Source organism: Nilaparvata lugens, chromosome 7 (genome assembly GCF_014356525.2).
Source record: "Nilaparvata lugens isolate BPH chromosome 7, ASM1435652v1, whole genome shotgun sequence".
Lineage (NCBI taxonomy): Eukaryota > Metazoa > Arthropoda > Insecta > Hemiptera > Delphacidae > Nilaparvata > Nilaparvata lugens.
The window spans coordinates 1263616-1281806 of NC_052510.1; the positions used below are offsets into that span (position 1 = coordinate 1263616).

The window sequence follows — 18191 nt, forward strand, 5'->3', positions numbered from 1 at the left end:
TTGATCAAATACTCTCCATTATGAGAATGTGAATTACTACTATTTTATGTATTATTATAATATGTTGAATTGTATTCATTGATAGATACTCATATAGTACACTGTTATTACATTATGTATTATATAATAATGTAATATAATATAATATGTTAAATTGTATTCATTGATAAATACTCATAATATAACCATCCTGATCTGACCTTTCGTTTAAAAACAAAAAAGTTAGGGCCAGACCATACTAAGCGGGCGTTTTTAGAGTCGGCAGGGCAGATAGCTCACCGATTGGCTGATCAAAAAACGGTTGGCGCATCAAAAAAGGCATGAAGAAATGCTTGAATGAACGCTTAATACGGTCTGGCTCTGATAATAGGCTTGAGTTAACAAAATCGGCTTGAAATTTTGAACATAAACGACCTATACCGTGGGATATCTTCTTATGCTATCATTTCTCTATGATACCCCGTACCTGTAAAGGTGCGTACAGACTTTCGCTCTGCTCCGCAACCGAACGTCACTCCAGCAGAGCGATTGATGATCGACCGGGGAGCAAGAGTGGTTCGACCGGGGAACGCGAGAAGATCTAACATCTTCCATAACGTTCATGATGGGCGCGTGGGCGGTCCGACTGTAGTTCGATGGTGGTACGAAGGCGGTACGAGGGCGGTACGAGGGAGGAGCGTGCTCGGTGCGGGTTGGAAGCACGAATATGTGTACGCAGCTTTATGTACCGTTTTTCTGCAGTCTCTTGTAAAATCCATACAGATTCCAACCTTGATATAAAGTACAACAGGACTCAAATTGTTCAAATAGCTCAAATAGTTCAGTACAACCTGGAGGCAAATTGACGATCCGCACTGCGACTGCGGTGATATCCAGTCAGATGACCACCTGTTAAAATGTCGTCTTGCTCCACAATGCACAAGACATGATCATTTTATATTTAATGACAAAGCTGTTAAAATAGTTTAATACTATTCCAATATTGGCATATACATCACCTCGTACGCACGAAGGAAAAGTACAGACCCTTGAGATTTACTATAGTGAGGTCCACGTTATAATGGCAGTACATAAAGATAGGAGAAAAGCGTAGCCGATTCTGTGCCTTGCCACCGCCTTCTACATAGGGTAGCTGATACCGGTATATCTGATGTAATAGATTAAAAATAATGCATTTTTCGAGCGGTCCCTTGAGAAGTTGTACTATATCGAGGTTCATCTTACATCTAATAAGGAGCATCTTACAAAATTGGCGGAGAAGCTGAAGTCCAGAAACAATATCATCCAAAAGCCTTGATTTTTAGTACATATTTATTCATGATCATGTATTTAGTTTCTATTTTTCATAGAACTAACAGTTTAATTCAACGCTTGTTTTGTCCGGTGCTCCTGTATGCGGACGTGACCTCTCTCTTAAGGTCATTTGCATACATTAATGACTTATTTCTGCATGTTGTATATGTATTATAATCTTTGTAACTTGTGAATCAGAGCTCTGTGGAACTTCTTGGGGAGCTTCAGCTTCTACATTACGCTCTTCAGCCCTGGGTCTTGTGTTCTCAACTGCTGAGTTTTGTGCACCCGTGTGGCTGAATAGCTCACATGTGCGCAGGGTTGATGCTCAGTTGAATAATTCAATGAGGTTGGTTGCTGGAGTCATAAAATCGACACCATTAGAAGGGCTCCCGGTGCTGAGTCACATTCCACCCCCCAACCTCCGGCGCATGAATGCGCTAACAAGAGAGTTCAATAAGATCCTGCAAAATCAAAACTTGCCAATACATGGGGATATAGAACATGTAGAGACGCCTGGCGTCTCGAAAGCCTCCCACCAGAACGGCATTACATGCTCTGGATGATGAGTTCAGTTTAACAGACGCCTGGAAACAGGAATGGCATGCAAGGCAAATCGATCTTACCCCATGTATCACCGAAAAGCCACCAGGTTTTGATTTGCCACGCAAACTATGGTCAGCTCTAAACAGGATCCGAACTCAACATGGAAGATGTGCCTATGCGTTGCACAAGTGGGGAAAGGCTCCAACACCTTTTTGTGAGTGTGGCGCTGTGCAAACCATAAGACACATTGTAGAAGAGTGCACAAGAACAGCTTATGAGGGCAGGCTGGATGACTTCCTGGTAGCTACACCAGATGCAGTGGCATATTTAAATCGACTAGATATATGTTTATAACTTTCAATTTTTTTTTAATTTGTGTTCCACCTTTTTTCAAACTTGTGACTAAGATGACTTCATTGTTTATATGTTTGACTTATGTTAGATAACATAAAGATTTGTGTCGTAGGGCCATACGCTAAATAAATAAAATCGAGGTTCCACAGTATTCTTAAAATCTCTAAGACCACTAAAAATGTAAGACAATTAGCATTAAATTGGTTATTATTATTATTAGAGTATGGCATATATAGACGCACACAAATACATAGGTAGTCAAAGAAAAATCAGGTCATGAGACCGTTGTCAGGTTAATAAAATACTGTAAATATATTAAATTTTGATGCCGAGGTTGTCAATGTAGTGTAGTGATTGTGGAGAAGCCGAAATAAAATCATTTAAATCGCCTTGGTAGGCAAGTATATTACAATTTCTGTTTATGTGCTTCATTTTCTAGCCTCTCCACAATCACAAGCGTTTGAATTGGTTTCTATAATTGAGAATTTAGATTTTTTAAGATTAACAGCTTCAACCACTTACCAGTACTTTTCTTCGTCTGGCCGTTGGTGGTGTGATGCGTGGGCGTGGGAGTGGGAGAAGGATTCCTCGGCAACAAAGACAGAACATTCATCAGAGCCTTCTTGTCCACATCCACATCCGTACTGTGGCCGGCTACCGCTTGCAGAAAACCAACCTACAACACAACAAATTCACCAAAATAGTTAACAAATTCATCACAATATTCACGCATGCAATCAACAAACTATCTCTAAGTGTTGCTTGCACCATGTCAGTTCAAACTAAACTAGTAGTTCTGTGAACAGTAGACCTCGCGCTCAGTGAGTTACATTGACCTGTTATGTTTTCTCAAAAATTAATAAATAATTTATCAATTTAAAATGCCTAGAAAAAATCCTAAATAAACATAGAGCTTTCTGTCCTATCGTACCGTGACGTGTCGTCCCGGAGTGTGAGTGTGAGCGCTGTTATCAGGTCCGGCTGCAACTTTCTACAATGTTGATGGAAAGATACAATTTTCGAGATGTTCTATGTTTTTGAACGGGTAGTATTATAGTCAACTGTCTACTTACGTTAATGGAAAGATAAATTTTCAAGATGTTCGATGTTTTTGAACGGGTAGTATTATAGTCCATTAGACAGCTGATTTATGATGAATAATTCTATAGTCTGATTTTTACGGTAATATTGGCGTATGAAGGAGGCTCCTTTTTCCTTTTATATTATCCTTGAAATGCAAAATTTCCAAAAACCTTGTATATACGTCGACGCGCAATTTAAAAAGGAACATACCTGTCAAATTTCATGAAAATCTATTACCGCGTTTCACCGTAAATGCGCATCATATAAACATTAAGAGAAATGCCAAACCGACGACTTGAATCACTTCGCTCGGTCAATTACATTTTAAACTGGATTCAATACATATCAAGTCTCGATCGTTACAATGTGGTTCATTTTGAGTTTAAGCCACTGGCTGATTAAATTTATTTTAATCTTTGACTTTGCAACCGGCCCTAAGTGGGGGAAAATGGAAGAGGGGTGTCATTCACTTCATCAAGATTTCAGTAGATCAAGAACCAGGCAATTTCAGTACCTCCAGTTTTTAATTCCTCAAGTTCCTGTTGCTTTCAGAAAGTCCAGTGAATACAATATCAGATATTTAATTCTGAAATTATCAAATAATTCTTAATATTAGAAACGCACATATTTCCATTTAAAAGTAACTTGATCAACTGATTTACTCCCGAAAAAGATGTTCTTCATGGCGATTTTAGAACGGGTAAGCTCTAAAGGTATCTTTACACCTTGCATAGCATGAAATAGAAATACCACATCCGAAGACGTCACCGTCCTATCTCCTAATGTTAAATCAACGCTACGCTGATGCGAAATGAACAGATTTTATTGATATTGATTCTTTATTGATTGAAAGTTGAAAGTTGTGTGTATATTTTTGGCTTCAAAATTTTCTGATATAACTTAATTTATTCAAAGTGCGGTGATATTAATTGCAAAATTTGACTATAATTTGGTATTTTAATCATTCTAAATTCAAAATTTCTAGCTAATATATATTCTTGGACAGAACTTTGAACTTTCAATTTCCTCAGTAAGAACATAACCTATTTTTTCGGACATTTCATTATTTATCAAATTTTGGGAACAGAATAGTTTTGGGCTATGCCTGTTGTTCTATCCCGATCATATTCATATGATTTGTAATTATATCAACAAATAAATAAATACATAATCAAAAATGATAGGGAGAGAAAAATAAGGTAACCTTGTGATACTCCTGTCAAGATTGATCGATTAACATTGTGATATAGTACGGATACGTCTTTCAAAGATTTATTTCTAGCTACGCGTAGCTAGAAGTGAAAAGACCTTAACTGTCGCATCCATTAGTTGGCCCAATGAAGGCCAATGACGACCAACGCCAGTGTGTGGACAGGTGGTTTGCCAGCGCTGGCCTAGATGTGGACTAGGCATTACCACAGTGTTTACCAGGCTGGGCCAACATGTGGACTAGGCATTACCACAGTGTTTACCAGGCTGGGCCAACATGTGGACTAGGCATTACCACAGTGTTTACCAGGCTGGGCCAACATGTGGACTAGGCATTACCACAGTGTTTACCAGGCTGGGCCAACATGTGGACTAGGCATTACCACAATGTTTACCAGGCTGGGCCAACATGTGGACTAGGCATTACCACAGTGTTTACCAGGCTGGGCCAACATGTGGACTAGGCATTACCACAGTGTTTACCAGGCTGGGCCAACATGTGGACTAGGCATTACCACAGTGTTTAACAGGCTGAGCCAACATGTGGACTAGGCATTACCACAGTGTTTACCAGGCTGGGCCAACATGTGGACTAGGCATTACCACAGTGTTTAACAGGCTGGGCCAACATGTGGACTAGGCATTACCACAGTGTTTACCAGGCTGGGCCAACATGTGGACTAGGCATTACCACAATGTTTACCAGGCTGGGCCAACATGTGGACTAGGCATTACCACAGTGTTTACCAGGCTGGGCCAACATGTGGACTAGGCATTACCACAGTGTTTACAAGGCTGGGCCAACATGTGGACTAGGCATTACCACAGTGTTTACCAGGCTGGGCCAACATGTGGACTAGGCATTACCACAATGTTTACCAGGCTGGGCCAACATGTGGACTAGGCATTACCACAGTGTTTACCAGGCTGGGCCAACATGTGGACTAGGCATTACCACAGTGTTTACCAGGCTGGGCCAACATGTGGACTAGGCATTACCACAGTGTTTAACAGGCTGAGCCAACATGTGGACTAGGCATTACCACAGTGTTTACCAGGCTGGGCCAACATGTGGACTAGGCATTACCACAGTGTTTACCAGGCTGGGCCAACATGTGGACTAGGCATTACCACAGTGTTTACCAGGCTGGCCAACATGTGGACTAGGCATTACCACAATGTTTACCAGGCTGGGCCAACATGTGGACTAGGCATTACCACAGTGTTTACCAGGCTGGGCCAACATGTGGACTAGGCATTACCACAGTGTTTACCAGGCTGGGCCAACATGTGGACTAGGCATTACCACAGTGTTTAACAGGCTGAGCCAACATGTGGACTAGGAATTACCACAGTGTTTACCAGGCTGGGCCAACATGTGGACTAGGCATTACCACAGTGTTTAACAGGCTGAGCCAACATGTGGACTAGGAATTACCACAGTGTTTACCAGGCTGGGCCAACATGTGGACTAGGCATTACCACAGTGTTTAACAGGCTGGGCCAACATGTGGACTAGGAATTACCACAGTGTTTACCAGGCTGGGCCAACATGTGGACTAGGAATTACCACAGTGTTTACCAGGCTGGGCCAACATGTGGACTAGGCATTACCACAGTGTTTAACAGGCTGAGCCAACATGTGGACTAGGAATTACCACAGTGTTTACCAGGCTGGGCCAACATGTGGACTAGGCATTACCACAGTGTTTAACAGGCTGAGCCAACATGTGGACTAGGAATTACCACAGTGTTTACCAGGCTGGGCCAACATGTGGACTAGGCATTACCACAGTGTTTAACAGGCTGAGCCAACATGTGGACTAGGCATTACCACAGTGTTTACCAGGCTGGGCCAACATGTGGACTAGGCATTACCACAGTGTTTAACAGGCTGAGCCAACATGTGGACTAGGAATTACCACAGTGTTACCAGGCTGGGCCAACATGTGGACTAGGCATTACCACAGTGTTTAACAGGCTGGGCCAACATGTGGACTAGGAATTACCACAGTGTTTACCAGGCTGGGCCAACATGTGGACTAGGCATTACCACAGTGTTTACCAGGCTGAGCCAACATGTGGACTAGGAATTACCACAGTGTTTACCAGGCTGGGCCAACATGTGGACTAGGCATTACCACAGTGTTTAACAGGCTGAGCCAACATGTGGACTAGGAATTACCACAGTGTTTACCAGGCTGGGCCAACATGTGGACTAGGCATTACCACAGTGTTTAACAGGCTGGGCCAACATGTGGACTAGGCATTACCACAGTGTTTACCAGGCTGGGCCAACATGTGGACTAGGCATTACCACAGTGTTTAACAGGCTGAGCCAACATGTGGACTAGGAATTACCACAGTGTTTACCAGGCTGGGCCAACATGTGGACTAGGCATTACCACAGTGTTTAACAGGCTGGGCCAACATGTGGACTAGGCATTACCACAGTGTTTACCAGGCTGGGCCAACATGTGGACTAGGAATTACCACAGTGTTTACCAGGCTGGGCCAACATGTGGACTAGGAATTACCACAGTGTTTACCAGGCTGGGCCAACATGTGGACTTGGCATTGATTAGGATGAGAGCGGTAGAGTGGAGTTTTAGAGTACCCAGAGATAATAACGATCCTAAATAATAATTTACTTTGAAAGAATATTCCGCTATTTTCAGACTGAATGAAAATAGAGAACTATACAGAAAAACAATAGAGAACTATTATTAATGGAAATAAATTGAAAATTGCATTTGTTCAAATGCTAATAAATGAATAATTATTATTAAACGAGAAACCCAATTAATTGCTGTAAATCACCCCTAAGACTTCTGCTACTGCAAATATTGACAACAGGGTAAACAGCTAGATGGAAATTCGATGGGCGCTACTATAGGGGTGTTCCCTGGAGACACCCGGGCTGACAAATAATTTCTGTATAGTAGTGCTCATCGAATTTCCATCTAGCTGTTCACCCTGTTGTCAATATTTGCAGTAGCAGAAGTCTTCCGGAGTGATTTACAGCATTTTATTGAGATTTTCGTTTAATAATAATTAGAACTATTATTACTATTATTAATGACCAAATCGAATAGATTACTGACCAGAGCAAAGAGTTCAGCCTCGGTGAATAGGGCCGCATTCCTGCTGAGACCATTGAGCTTGGAGTTGTCGGGGGGCGCAGTTGGCTCATTATTGGCTGTTCCCTCCAGCATCGAGTCCACTATGCTCGACACACACTCCTATCAAACAACAAATGCATACCAATTCAATCAACACTAAATCTTCAATTACAAAAGACATTTATAAACTTATTTTTAATTGCAAAGTTACCTATCTTTACAAAAATCGTTTACACTAGCAGGCTTTCGAAATAAAAAATCTGATTTGAATTGAATTTAAAAAATATATAATCATCTACAGGTACATCAGGAACAGCGTCAATATAATAAAAACATAACATAAAAAGTAGACGAAAACAGTCTTAAACCTCCTATACAAATAGCAAAAACTAATAAACAACAGTCATAAGCCTATAGTGATATCTGTAAACTCTTGTAGGAAGTACAGAGACAGTGCTATATTAAGGGCCGGTTTCCAAGCTCGGGATTTAGCTTAGTTCTAGACTTTAAACAGCTGGAGTCAGAAAATTGGCTTTCCGAAACGGGGCGTAGTCACAGTTATTATGATAATCTTTATTCTCTCATTTCTATAATTGGAAACGTTTTTCCTTGACGAAATGTAACATTCCTAAATAATTCAAAATAGCTGAAACTTTACACTATTTTCTATTTATTTTATTTTCAATTTTCTAGTTTTCCAAAATTCAATTCAAACGGGGACTGTGACTACGCCCCATTTCTGAAAGCCAATTTTCTGACTCCAGCTGTTTAAAGTCTAGAACTAAGCTAAATCCCGAGCTCGGAAACCGGCCCGAAATAGTCCTTGAGTTTTATACTTCTGATTTTTTATATCCCCTGTATACTTTCATCTTGAATACTCTTAGTTAATTAGAGATGAGTTAAGATTTGAAAGACTGGGGTTTCAATGAATTTTGCCGATAACTGATAGCTGTTATTTGATAAATAACAAAAGACTGATTGAACATAATTGTTTACCATTATAACTTCGACTGCCATTATAACGTGGACCTCACTGTAGGAGGTACGACGGCTACATCTTTCAAAAGACATAATTTCAAGCTATCCTTGTCTACCATTCAACAAAGCAGATAGCGCCATCCTTCTCTAGATCTGCAACGTTGCCACATCGTTTTTCAACAATGTTGAAATATAATCAACAAAATATTTAATCTCAAAAAAAAAACATTTAATCATCGGATAATATAAGTTCTTGGCAAATGAAACAAGAATGATATTACATCAGATATACCGGTATCAGCTATCCTCTATAGAAGGCAGTGGCAAGGCAGAGAATCGACAACATTCAGCCTCTATCTATCTCCACTGCTATAACAACGTGGACCTCACTGTAGTGTTAATTTATTCTGAAAATTAAACTGAATCTTGGAACATTTTTGGATTGAAAACTGAGTGCATACCTTATCAAACTGCGAATACAAATCCAATTAGTTATTATTGTAAGTACTAGTAGTTCTGCGAACAGTAGACCTCGCTCATGAATAGACTACAACTTTCAAACTAATGAGAAGGGCCATTAAGAAAGTACAGTATATTGTGAAGATTTATCCATGTCATCTATTATTTTCTCCATTGAAAGTGCTAAAGACATTGTTTCCAGGGACACCGGACTTATAAATGTCTCTCAAGGAGGTACCTTCATATCACTTTTTGTGTAGTTGAGAAGTTGATATTGTGGTAATTATTCATATTGAATGAAAAAGACTAAGAAATTGTCAAAAAAACCACTGATTTATTGATAATTAGAAAGACCGGTTTCGGTTATTACACCATTGTCAATCTCTGATAAACTAAAACTAAATACAAGAGCAGCAGAATTTATACTAGTAGGCGAGTACTGCTATTGGTCGAGGGCATGAACGCCTGCCATTGGCCTAGCTAGACAGTCTCCTCCCCCTCAACGGTGTGACAAAATGGCGGCTTAAGCAACAGAATCGCCATGATAATAAAATTTACTTTTAGTACAAAATAAGAACCAAGAAAACAAGTGTGAAAGATAATAAAACAAATATGTAAATGGAAAAACTATTGACTAATGTATGCTTACAATTTTATGATAAAACTAAATTCGTAGTGTTGTACTGGTTGAAATGAATCTGGTCATTTAAACTATACTGGGAATTTTCCTTAATTACTCTTGTTATTTCTAAAGCCTCTAGAATATTCAAAGATCTGCCTTTGTTATTAACATGCCGAAACTCAACATTCTCCTTAACTGTGAACTTGTGATTACAAATCATTACAGATTGATTACAGATGATTACAGAACATTTGATAACAAATAATCACAAGTTCACAGTTAAGGAGAATGTTGTGTTTCTGCATGTTAATAACAAAGGCAGATCTTTGAATATTCTAGAGGCTTTAGAAATAACAAGAGTAATTAAGGAAAATTCCCAGTATAGTTTAAATGACCAGATTCATTTCAACCAGTACAACACTACGAATTTAGTTTTATCATAAAATTGTAAGCATACATTAGTCAATAGTTTTTCCATTTACATATTTGTTTTATTATCTTTCACACTTGTTTTCTTGGTTCTTATTTTGTACTAGAAGTAAATTTTATTATCATGGCGATTCTGTTGCTTAAGCCGCCATTTTGTCACACCGTTGAGGGGGAGGAGACTGTCTAGCTAGGCCAATGGCAGGCGTTCATGCCCTCGACCAATAGCAGTACTCGCCTACTAGTATAAATTCTGCAGCTCTTGTATTTAGTTTTAGTTTAACAGAGATTGACAATGGTGTAATAACCGAAACGGGTCTTTCTAATTATCAATAAATCAGTGGTTTTTTGACAATTTCTTAGTCTTTTTCATTCAATGCCTTCATATCGTCCTCATATTTACAATATTACAAATTTTCTAACAATAATTAATTATAAGAAATCGGTCAACTGACAGAAGAATGGAATATGCAGTAGGCAATTTAGACTATGAATCGTCTCACAGACGATAGTGAGACGGAAATGATTCCAAATAACATGGGTTTGTTGGTGACAATGACAGGAGGTTGCTAATAGTGTTTTTCATGAAAAGTGGATTCATTGTTATGGCGGCTTGTTATGCCTATGCAGAATGTTTATGCTCACAAGTCGGTTTCCGATCTCATACTAAAACGAAAACAATAGCTAACTAACTAAGCTGTGATGTCTCCGGCCGGTTCCGTAGGTCTAGAAACTATTCATCTATGAAACAGGGAAATATCGTGTTGAAAAGGGAAGAAGAAATGGGTGCAATCAAGTGAGAAGTTTTCTTCAATTAATAAATACAGTATGATTTGGAGCGGTTCAGACGTGTTGAAAAGGGAAGAAGAAATGGGTGCAATCAAGTGAGAAGTTTTCTTCAATTAATAAATACAGTATGATTTGGAGCGGCTCAGACGTTTCAAGGTTCACCGCTGACAAATCTTGTCCTCTTTCGATAGCATTCCAACGATACCAATCATTCAATACAGCACATTTTAGAGCGGCACAATTTATATTAAAACCGGAGGTCTTATAAAAATCGTTACACATACGTTTCTGCGCCTTGTTTCAAGAACTTGCATACCAAATTTCATCCAAATCGGACAATAACTGCGACTGTAACTGTGGTACAAACAAACAAACAGACAAAAGCCAATCGAGTCGAAACTAAGACCTCAGCTTCGCTTCGGTCAATTAAACTGAATCTTGGAGCACGTTTAGACTGAAAACAGAGTGCATACCTTATCGAACTGCGAGTACAAATCGTGTAGCCTGGCATCGATTGGCTCGTGCTTGCTGAGTGCCAACATCTGCAGTATCTGCGCAACTTGGATGAGGTTGGAGCGTGCCACATAGCTAATGGCGCCCACATCTGTGATGCCCCACGGCTCCGGGTTCACCACCGCCAAACAAATGAAGTAGGTCAGCACTAGGTCGCAGCACATCACAAACACCTGAAAAAGAAAACGAAATTAACTCAATAAATACCATTGCAAATTAAAAAGTAATTGGATTTCAAATTTATGTATTTTCTCTTCTTCTTAATTTGTCTTTTTTCAAGTAAATTTTAATAAGTAATATGCTCCAATGGTAATTGTGTGTGTATTTGAGTACTAGTAGGTAATATTATTTGGTGATTAATCATGTATTGTTTTACTTATAATTCATTATAATAAAATACCCAACGAACCTAAGTGTAACCATAGAGAAACAAACGCGTAAGTAGATATCCCATGGTATAGGGCCTTCATGTCGCAACTTTTACTGTTATCTCAAGCCAATTACTGTCGATTATTGTCATTTTCTACTGTTTTGTTGGGGTGAGAGTGTATGAACGGCACAATATGAGAGACTACCAGCGTCACACATCTTCACCAGAAAGAACTAAGTGGAATATCGGCTTGAGATAACAGTAAAAGTTACGACATAAACGCCCTATACCATGGGATATCTACTTACGCTATTGTTTCTCTATGGTGAAACTGACTGGATCGCTTGAGTCCTCACATAAATGTATAAATGACAAAGCCTATTGTATAAACTTTTTACATAATGGCCAATAAATTCTATTATTCTATTCTAAAAAAAAAATTATCTTAATAAGGGCCAAGCCACAAAAAGCGTTTTTGCACTGGCGAAGGACAAGTCGGCAGGGGAGCAAACTCTTCGATTGGCTGATTATCAGCTGATTCCAAAACGCCAACCCTATCAGCCAATCGGGGAGCTTCATGTAGCTTGGCCACATTTTGGCCAATTTTGTTTCGAATTTTTTTTTTTTTAATTGATGAAAGCATTTGAAAGTTATTGTTGAACATACAAACAAGCCCACAAATGACCGACGACTCTAATACTAATTGAATGTAAATATTTATTGATGTTAATACCTTTTTAGGGGGCACAGTACTAGTGCTAGCAATAAGGCGGATAAGCCAGGAAATTGATGAATAAAGCCACATGAGGCGTTTTCAGAAGAGTCGGCATAGCAGGAAGCTCTCCGATTGGCTGGATCTATCCATCTGATTCCTAAACGCCTATCCAAACAGCCGATCCAGGGTAGCTTCCTGCCCTGCTGACTCATCTGAAAACGCCTGAAAAAACGCGTCTTGTAGCTTGGCCCTAATGAAGACTAGTGCCAAAAAATCCAACAACTCTGATCGTAGAATGTTTCATTCAAATTCAAATTTATTGATTCTCAAAAAAATATACAACACTTTCAAGACAAAAAATATATATATACAAGAATCTACACCTGCAAAGAAACCCTGTGCGCAGGTGTGAGTTGCAATATAAATGTTTTTCAAAAATATTTAACAAAAAGTGATCCAAAACAAATTTCTTGAAAAAAATACAGAATAAAAACTAGTACTTAATAATAAAGAGGATACTAAAAATAAAGGAACGGAAGGAGAAAAGACGGAAAAGGCCAAGAAGAAAAAAGAAGACGAAGGAGAAGGAGAATGAAGAAGAAGAAGAGAAAGGTAAGAGGTAGGTAAGTCAACTGCAACCATGGAGTAGACGAAAATTGATTTATTTAAAACAATTTTTCCTCGATTTTATTTGCTATTATCCATTTATCTATGTCTGATCTAAGCCTTTGGTTTATGTTTGTTTTTTCAAGAATATTTAAGGGAATGTGGTTTATTAATTTATTGGAAATATAACAAAACTGTCTCCTACACACATTCAAGTCCATTCTGACAAATTGGAAAATGTCTCGCGAGGGGCGCAAGCCCAAAAAAGATTCTCGAGGTTCAAATAAATTTTTATTTTTTATAATATATAATGCAAATTTTTTTATGAAAAGTTGTCAAACTGTTAAAACCTTGAACTCCCTGAATAAATCTTTTGTTGGAAAAAGTCTGGGTTTGCCTAGAATAGTTTTTAAAAGATGTTTTTGAATAATGAAAAGTTTTGTGAAATGCGCATTCAAAGCTCCCCCCCAAGCCCGTATGCCATATTGAAAAGCGGATTGAGCATACGAATAATAGATTAGTTTAGCTATTTTTATATTGCTCAGTTGGTGAAATTTGTAGATAAGGAATTTTAGTTTGAAACACATGTTATTAATTTGATTATCCCACCTTAAGTGTGGATCCAACAAGATACCCAGGTACTTAACTTTTTTTTATTTTTGAATTTTCTGACAAGAACAGCAGCTAAGAAGTCTATGGTCGTTACAGTTTGATCGATGGATTTTTATACTGTCTATTGTTCATGGTTGAGTAAGGGAATTGGGTGAAAATAACATGAAGACGCTTTTAGTTGTGTTGAGGGTTAATATGTGTTGATTGAGCCAAGAGAACGCCAATCTGAGTCCACTTTCCGCTGCAATTTTTACATCATCCCAATTCATAAATTCATTAAGTAAACTAATTCAATATTAATTTATTAATGTAATACCTCTTTGGGGGGCACAGTACTGGTGCTAGCAATATGCCTGATGAGCCAGCAGATGGAGGCCGGGAAGCAGTGCAGGTTATCGCGCAGACTGGTCACAAATCGCTGAGTCAGCTGCACAAGCGAGCGAACCGTCCACTCCCTGTAGCGACGCACGTTTGCCTCGTATTCCGGGGTGCCTTCCACCCCAAACTTCTTCAGACGTTCTTCTGGGGGAAACCTAAAAAAACCCCAAAGAAAACCCCTAATTAGACGAGTAAAATTTAATGAGATTATTAGACTAGAATAATACTCTATTGGCCATTAAGTACACAGTTTATACAATGGGCTTTGTCATTTAGACAATGCAATCGGATTACCCATTTGAATTTCTTTAATGACATATAGATGATTAAACTTCACCAACCTCATATTTAGTCATCTTTTACCGGTAAGAACCCCCCCCCCCCCCCACAATAGCCCCATTTATAATTATATATGAGGACTCAAGCGATCGAGTCAGTTAAGGTGTCTGCCCACTGCACCGTATTATACAGGGTGCGGCAGTCAATCCCGCATTTTTGAAATAGGTGTAAAAATAAACGGACGTAGATATCAAAGTTATATTCATAAAATATTTTTCTACATTAAAAAGCATTTAAGAAACATTGAAAATAATCACTGTTTGAAAATAACATCAGCAAGATGGCGGCCTTCCCGAGTACGGCATTAGCGCAGGCGATTTGCGAAGCTGTTCATAACATCACGAAGCATAGGCTGAGGAATTCTTAGGCTGAGAACTTTAGGTATTGGAGTGACCAGAACCCGCAACAATTACATCAAAAACCTCTCCATTCATCTAAGGTAACAGTTTGGTGCGCAATGTCCTCGTCGGGTATCATAGGCCCTTATTTTTTTGAAAACGAAAGAGAACGATGTGTTACTGTGAATGCTGAGCGCTATTCAACAATGTTAAGGACATTCTTCATTCCTCAGCTTCGGCAACATGAAGTGAATGAAGAAACATTGTTTCAACAAGATGGAGCAACAAGTCACACAGCCCGCGTGAGCATGAATGTTCTTAACTGAGTTTTTCCAAACCGAGTGATTCCCCGCAATGGCCCGGTTCCGTGGCCGCCCCGTTCACCAGACCTCACTGCGTGTGACTTTTTCTTGTGGGGTTACCTAAAAAGTAAAGTATACGAAGAAAGACCTCATACTGTTGGTGAACTGAAGGCAAGAATCCGGCTAGAAATTGAGAGAATTCCTCAGCCTATGCTTCGTGATGTTATGAACAGCTTCGCAAATCGCCTGCGCGAATGCCGTACTCGGGAAGGCCGCCATCTTGCTGATGTTATTTTCAAACAGTGATTATTTTCAATGTTTCTTAAATGCTTTTTAATGTAGAAAAATATTTTATGAATATAATTTTGATATAGCAGTCTTGATATTTCAGTCTTAGTCGAGCAGCGGTGACGAGCGGACGTGTTTGTGGTGACAAGGAGTGAATTGTACTATTGCTTGCAGCTTATCTATTATTGAGTGTACTGACTTGTTTATCGTGACCGTCTACTCATCAAACTCGTATTCTATTTAGCTCGCATATTATAGATACGTTTGAAATATGAATAACTGCAACGTTTGCCTCGGCAATTTCAGTGATGAAGACTCAATAATTTGTGCTTCGTGTAAACAAAAATCTCATTACATCTGCCACTATTTAACCGAAAAGAACTTCAAAAAACTTTCAAAGGATAATCGGAATAAATGGAAGTGCAGTGCTTGTAAACAGGTGTCTGTGTCACCAGGACAAGAAGAGAGTGAAATGGAAAGTGATGTTTTAATGCGAAAAATGACTGTTTTATTTGAACAGTTTTCAAAATCGTTGAAAAAAGATATTGATCAACAATTAGGGGAACTAACTCACTCAGTAAAATTTGTTTCGGATAGTTTTGATAGTTTCAAATCGGATATCGGAGAAATCAAAAAAGCTAATGAACAATTAATCACTGAAAACCAAAAATTGAAAGAAGTGAAATTTCTTTCTAAGAGAAATGAAATATTAGAAGAATATACCAGGAGGGAAAATTTATTATTAACCGGTATACCTGCAACAAAGAACGAAAACATGGACGAAATCCTACAAGGCGTAGCCAGTGCTCTCCAAGTGTCTGATTTTTCATCAAACGAAATCAGCGTCGCTCACAGACTGCCATCCATGAACCGAGAGACTACACCGATGATTGTCGTCAGGTTCGTGAGAAGGAGTATGAGGGACAAATGGATGACGGCTTTCCAAACCATAAGCAGAGAAGATAGGAGCAGCCCCGGAATCGACGTGAAAAAAATCAACAGAAACCTGCCGAACGGACACTTCAGGCTAATGAATCAGCTGACTGCCGAGAGTGCTAAAGAACTGAAAGCCGCTCGTGAGTTAGCTAGGGAAAATGATTGGAAATTCGTCTGGTTTCGTGGTTCACAAATGTGCGCTAAGAAGTCGGAGGGCTCACCTGTATTCAAAGTCAAGGGACTAGACCATCTGAAAAAAGTTATCAACGGAGAGGAATAAAGTGTTGCTACAGGTTTGATTAAACATTTATTATGAATGATCTCACGCAATTTGTAGATAGTATTAACAGTGTTAGGGAATGTGAAAGTACCGATGAATACTTGAACTATATCCAGCCCCTTAATTATGAATTGAATATTTTTAGTTTAAATATAAGAAGTTTGAAAAGAAATTTTGATCAAATTCTCATTATTTTGAACAGCATGAGAACAAAATTTGAGGTTCTAATTTTTACTGAAACCTGGACTTCTGAAGAAGAAAAATCACTGTTAAAAATTAATGGCTATAATTTATATATAAAAAGTAACTCCTTGAATCGTTCAGATGGAATTGTCATGTATGTAGCTAATAGTATTTCCTCGAAAAAAATTGATAGTCCAAACGAATATCCTTTCTTAGCTGTTGAGCTGCAAACTAAAAATAATAAATATTTAGTAACATCCGTTTATAGATCTCCTAGTACAAGTATACCTTTATTTATAGAACAACTTGATAATTATATGAATGGTTCATGCTTTAATTTTGATTATTCATTAGTGATAGGTGATGTAAATATTGATTTGTTATGTAACTCTAAAAAAACGCATGATTATTTGTCTATTATGAGTTCGCATGGGTTTGAGTCCTTTGTCAATAGTAAAACTCGTCCTGCTTCAAATACTTGTTTAGACCATATTTTTTCTAAATCCAAACATAATGACTCATTAAAAACTGCTGTATTAGAAATGTCAATTACTGATCATTATGCGACTGCTCTTCACGCATCAATTAAAAAAGATGTTTGTTCTCGATCTAGTAAGCCATGTAAGTTTATTGAAGTGAGGAATGTTAATAAAGAAAAGTTGTTAGAGGAGAGTGCTTTAATGAATTGGGAGATTGGCGCGAATAGAAGTATTGAAACATTAGTATTTGTAAATAATGTAAAAACGTGCATCAGTAGAGCAACAGTTATTAAAAAGGTTAATTTAACTAAAAAACATTTGAAACCTTGGATGTCCAATGGAATTCTAAAGTCCATAACTATAAGAGATAGATTATATAAAAGATTGAAAAATGAACCATTTAATGTAGAGCTGAGAAGGAAATTCCTGTCTTACAGAAATAGAATAGTAGATCTAATTAGAAAAGCAAAAGATTTATATTATCAATCAGAAATAAATAAAGCTCAAGGTGACCCTAAGAAGATATGGTCTGTGATAAATCAAGCAATTATTGGGGTAAATAAGAATTCACAATTACATGTAAATCAAGATCTTAATGCTTTGAATGACTATTTTGTGAATGTAGGTATAAATCAAGCGCAGGAAATTGATATACATGGACAGAATGAAGATCAATATTTGGAACAAACAATAGATATTGAAAATGCATTTAATTTCAATTTTGTTACTGAAACAGAAACCAAGGAAGTAATCAAAAGTTTGAATGATAATAAGGCACCTGGATGGGATAACATATCCAACAGCGTGCTAAAACTATTAACTGACACAATCTCTAAACCTCTTTCAGAAATTTTCAATTGTTGTTTTTCATCTGGATACTTTCCCTTGCATTTCAAGCATGCAAAAGTTATTCCTTTACACAAGGGGGGAGTAAAGAAATACCTCAAAATTATAGACCAATTAGCTTGCTA

General features: G+C 38.3%; 1 protein-coding gene across 1 annotated transcript in view; it reads right to left on the bottom strand.

Annotated features, from left to right (window-relative positions):
- LOC111049754 (GTPase-activating protein and VPS9 domain-containing protein 1) overlaps positions 1–18191 on the bottom strand; it is a 96782-nt gene that overhangs the window by 58081 nt on the left and 20510 nt on the right. The window contains exons 5-8 of the mRNA XM_039433413.1: positions 14014–14230; positions 11355–11567; positions 7590–7727; positions 2716–2869 (exon numbers count right to left, since the gene is read on the bottom strand). Of these exons, the coding sequence (XP_039289347.1) occupies positions 2716–2869; positions 7590–7727; positions 11355–11567; positions 14014–14230 (722 nt within the window). The remainder of the gene's footprint in view (positions 1–2715; positions 2870–7589; positions 7728–11354; positions 11568–14013; positions 14231–18191) is intronic.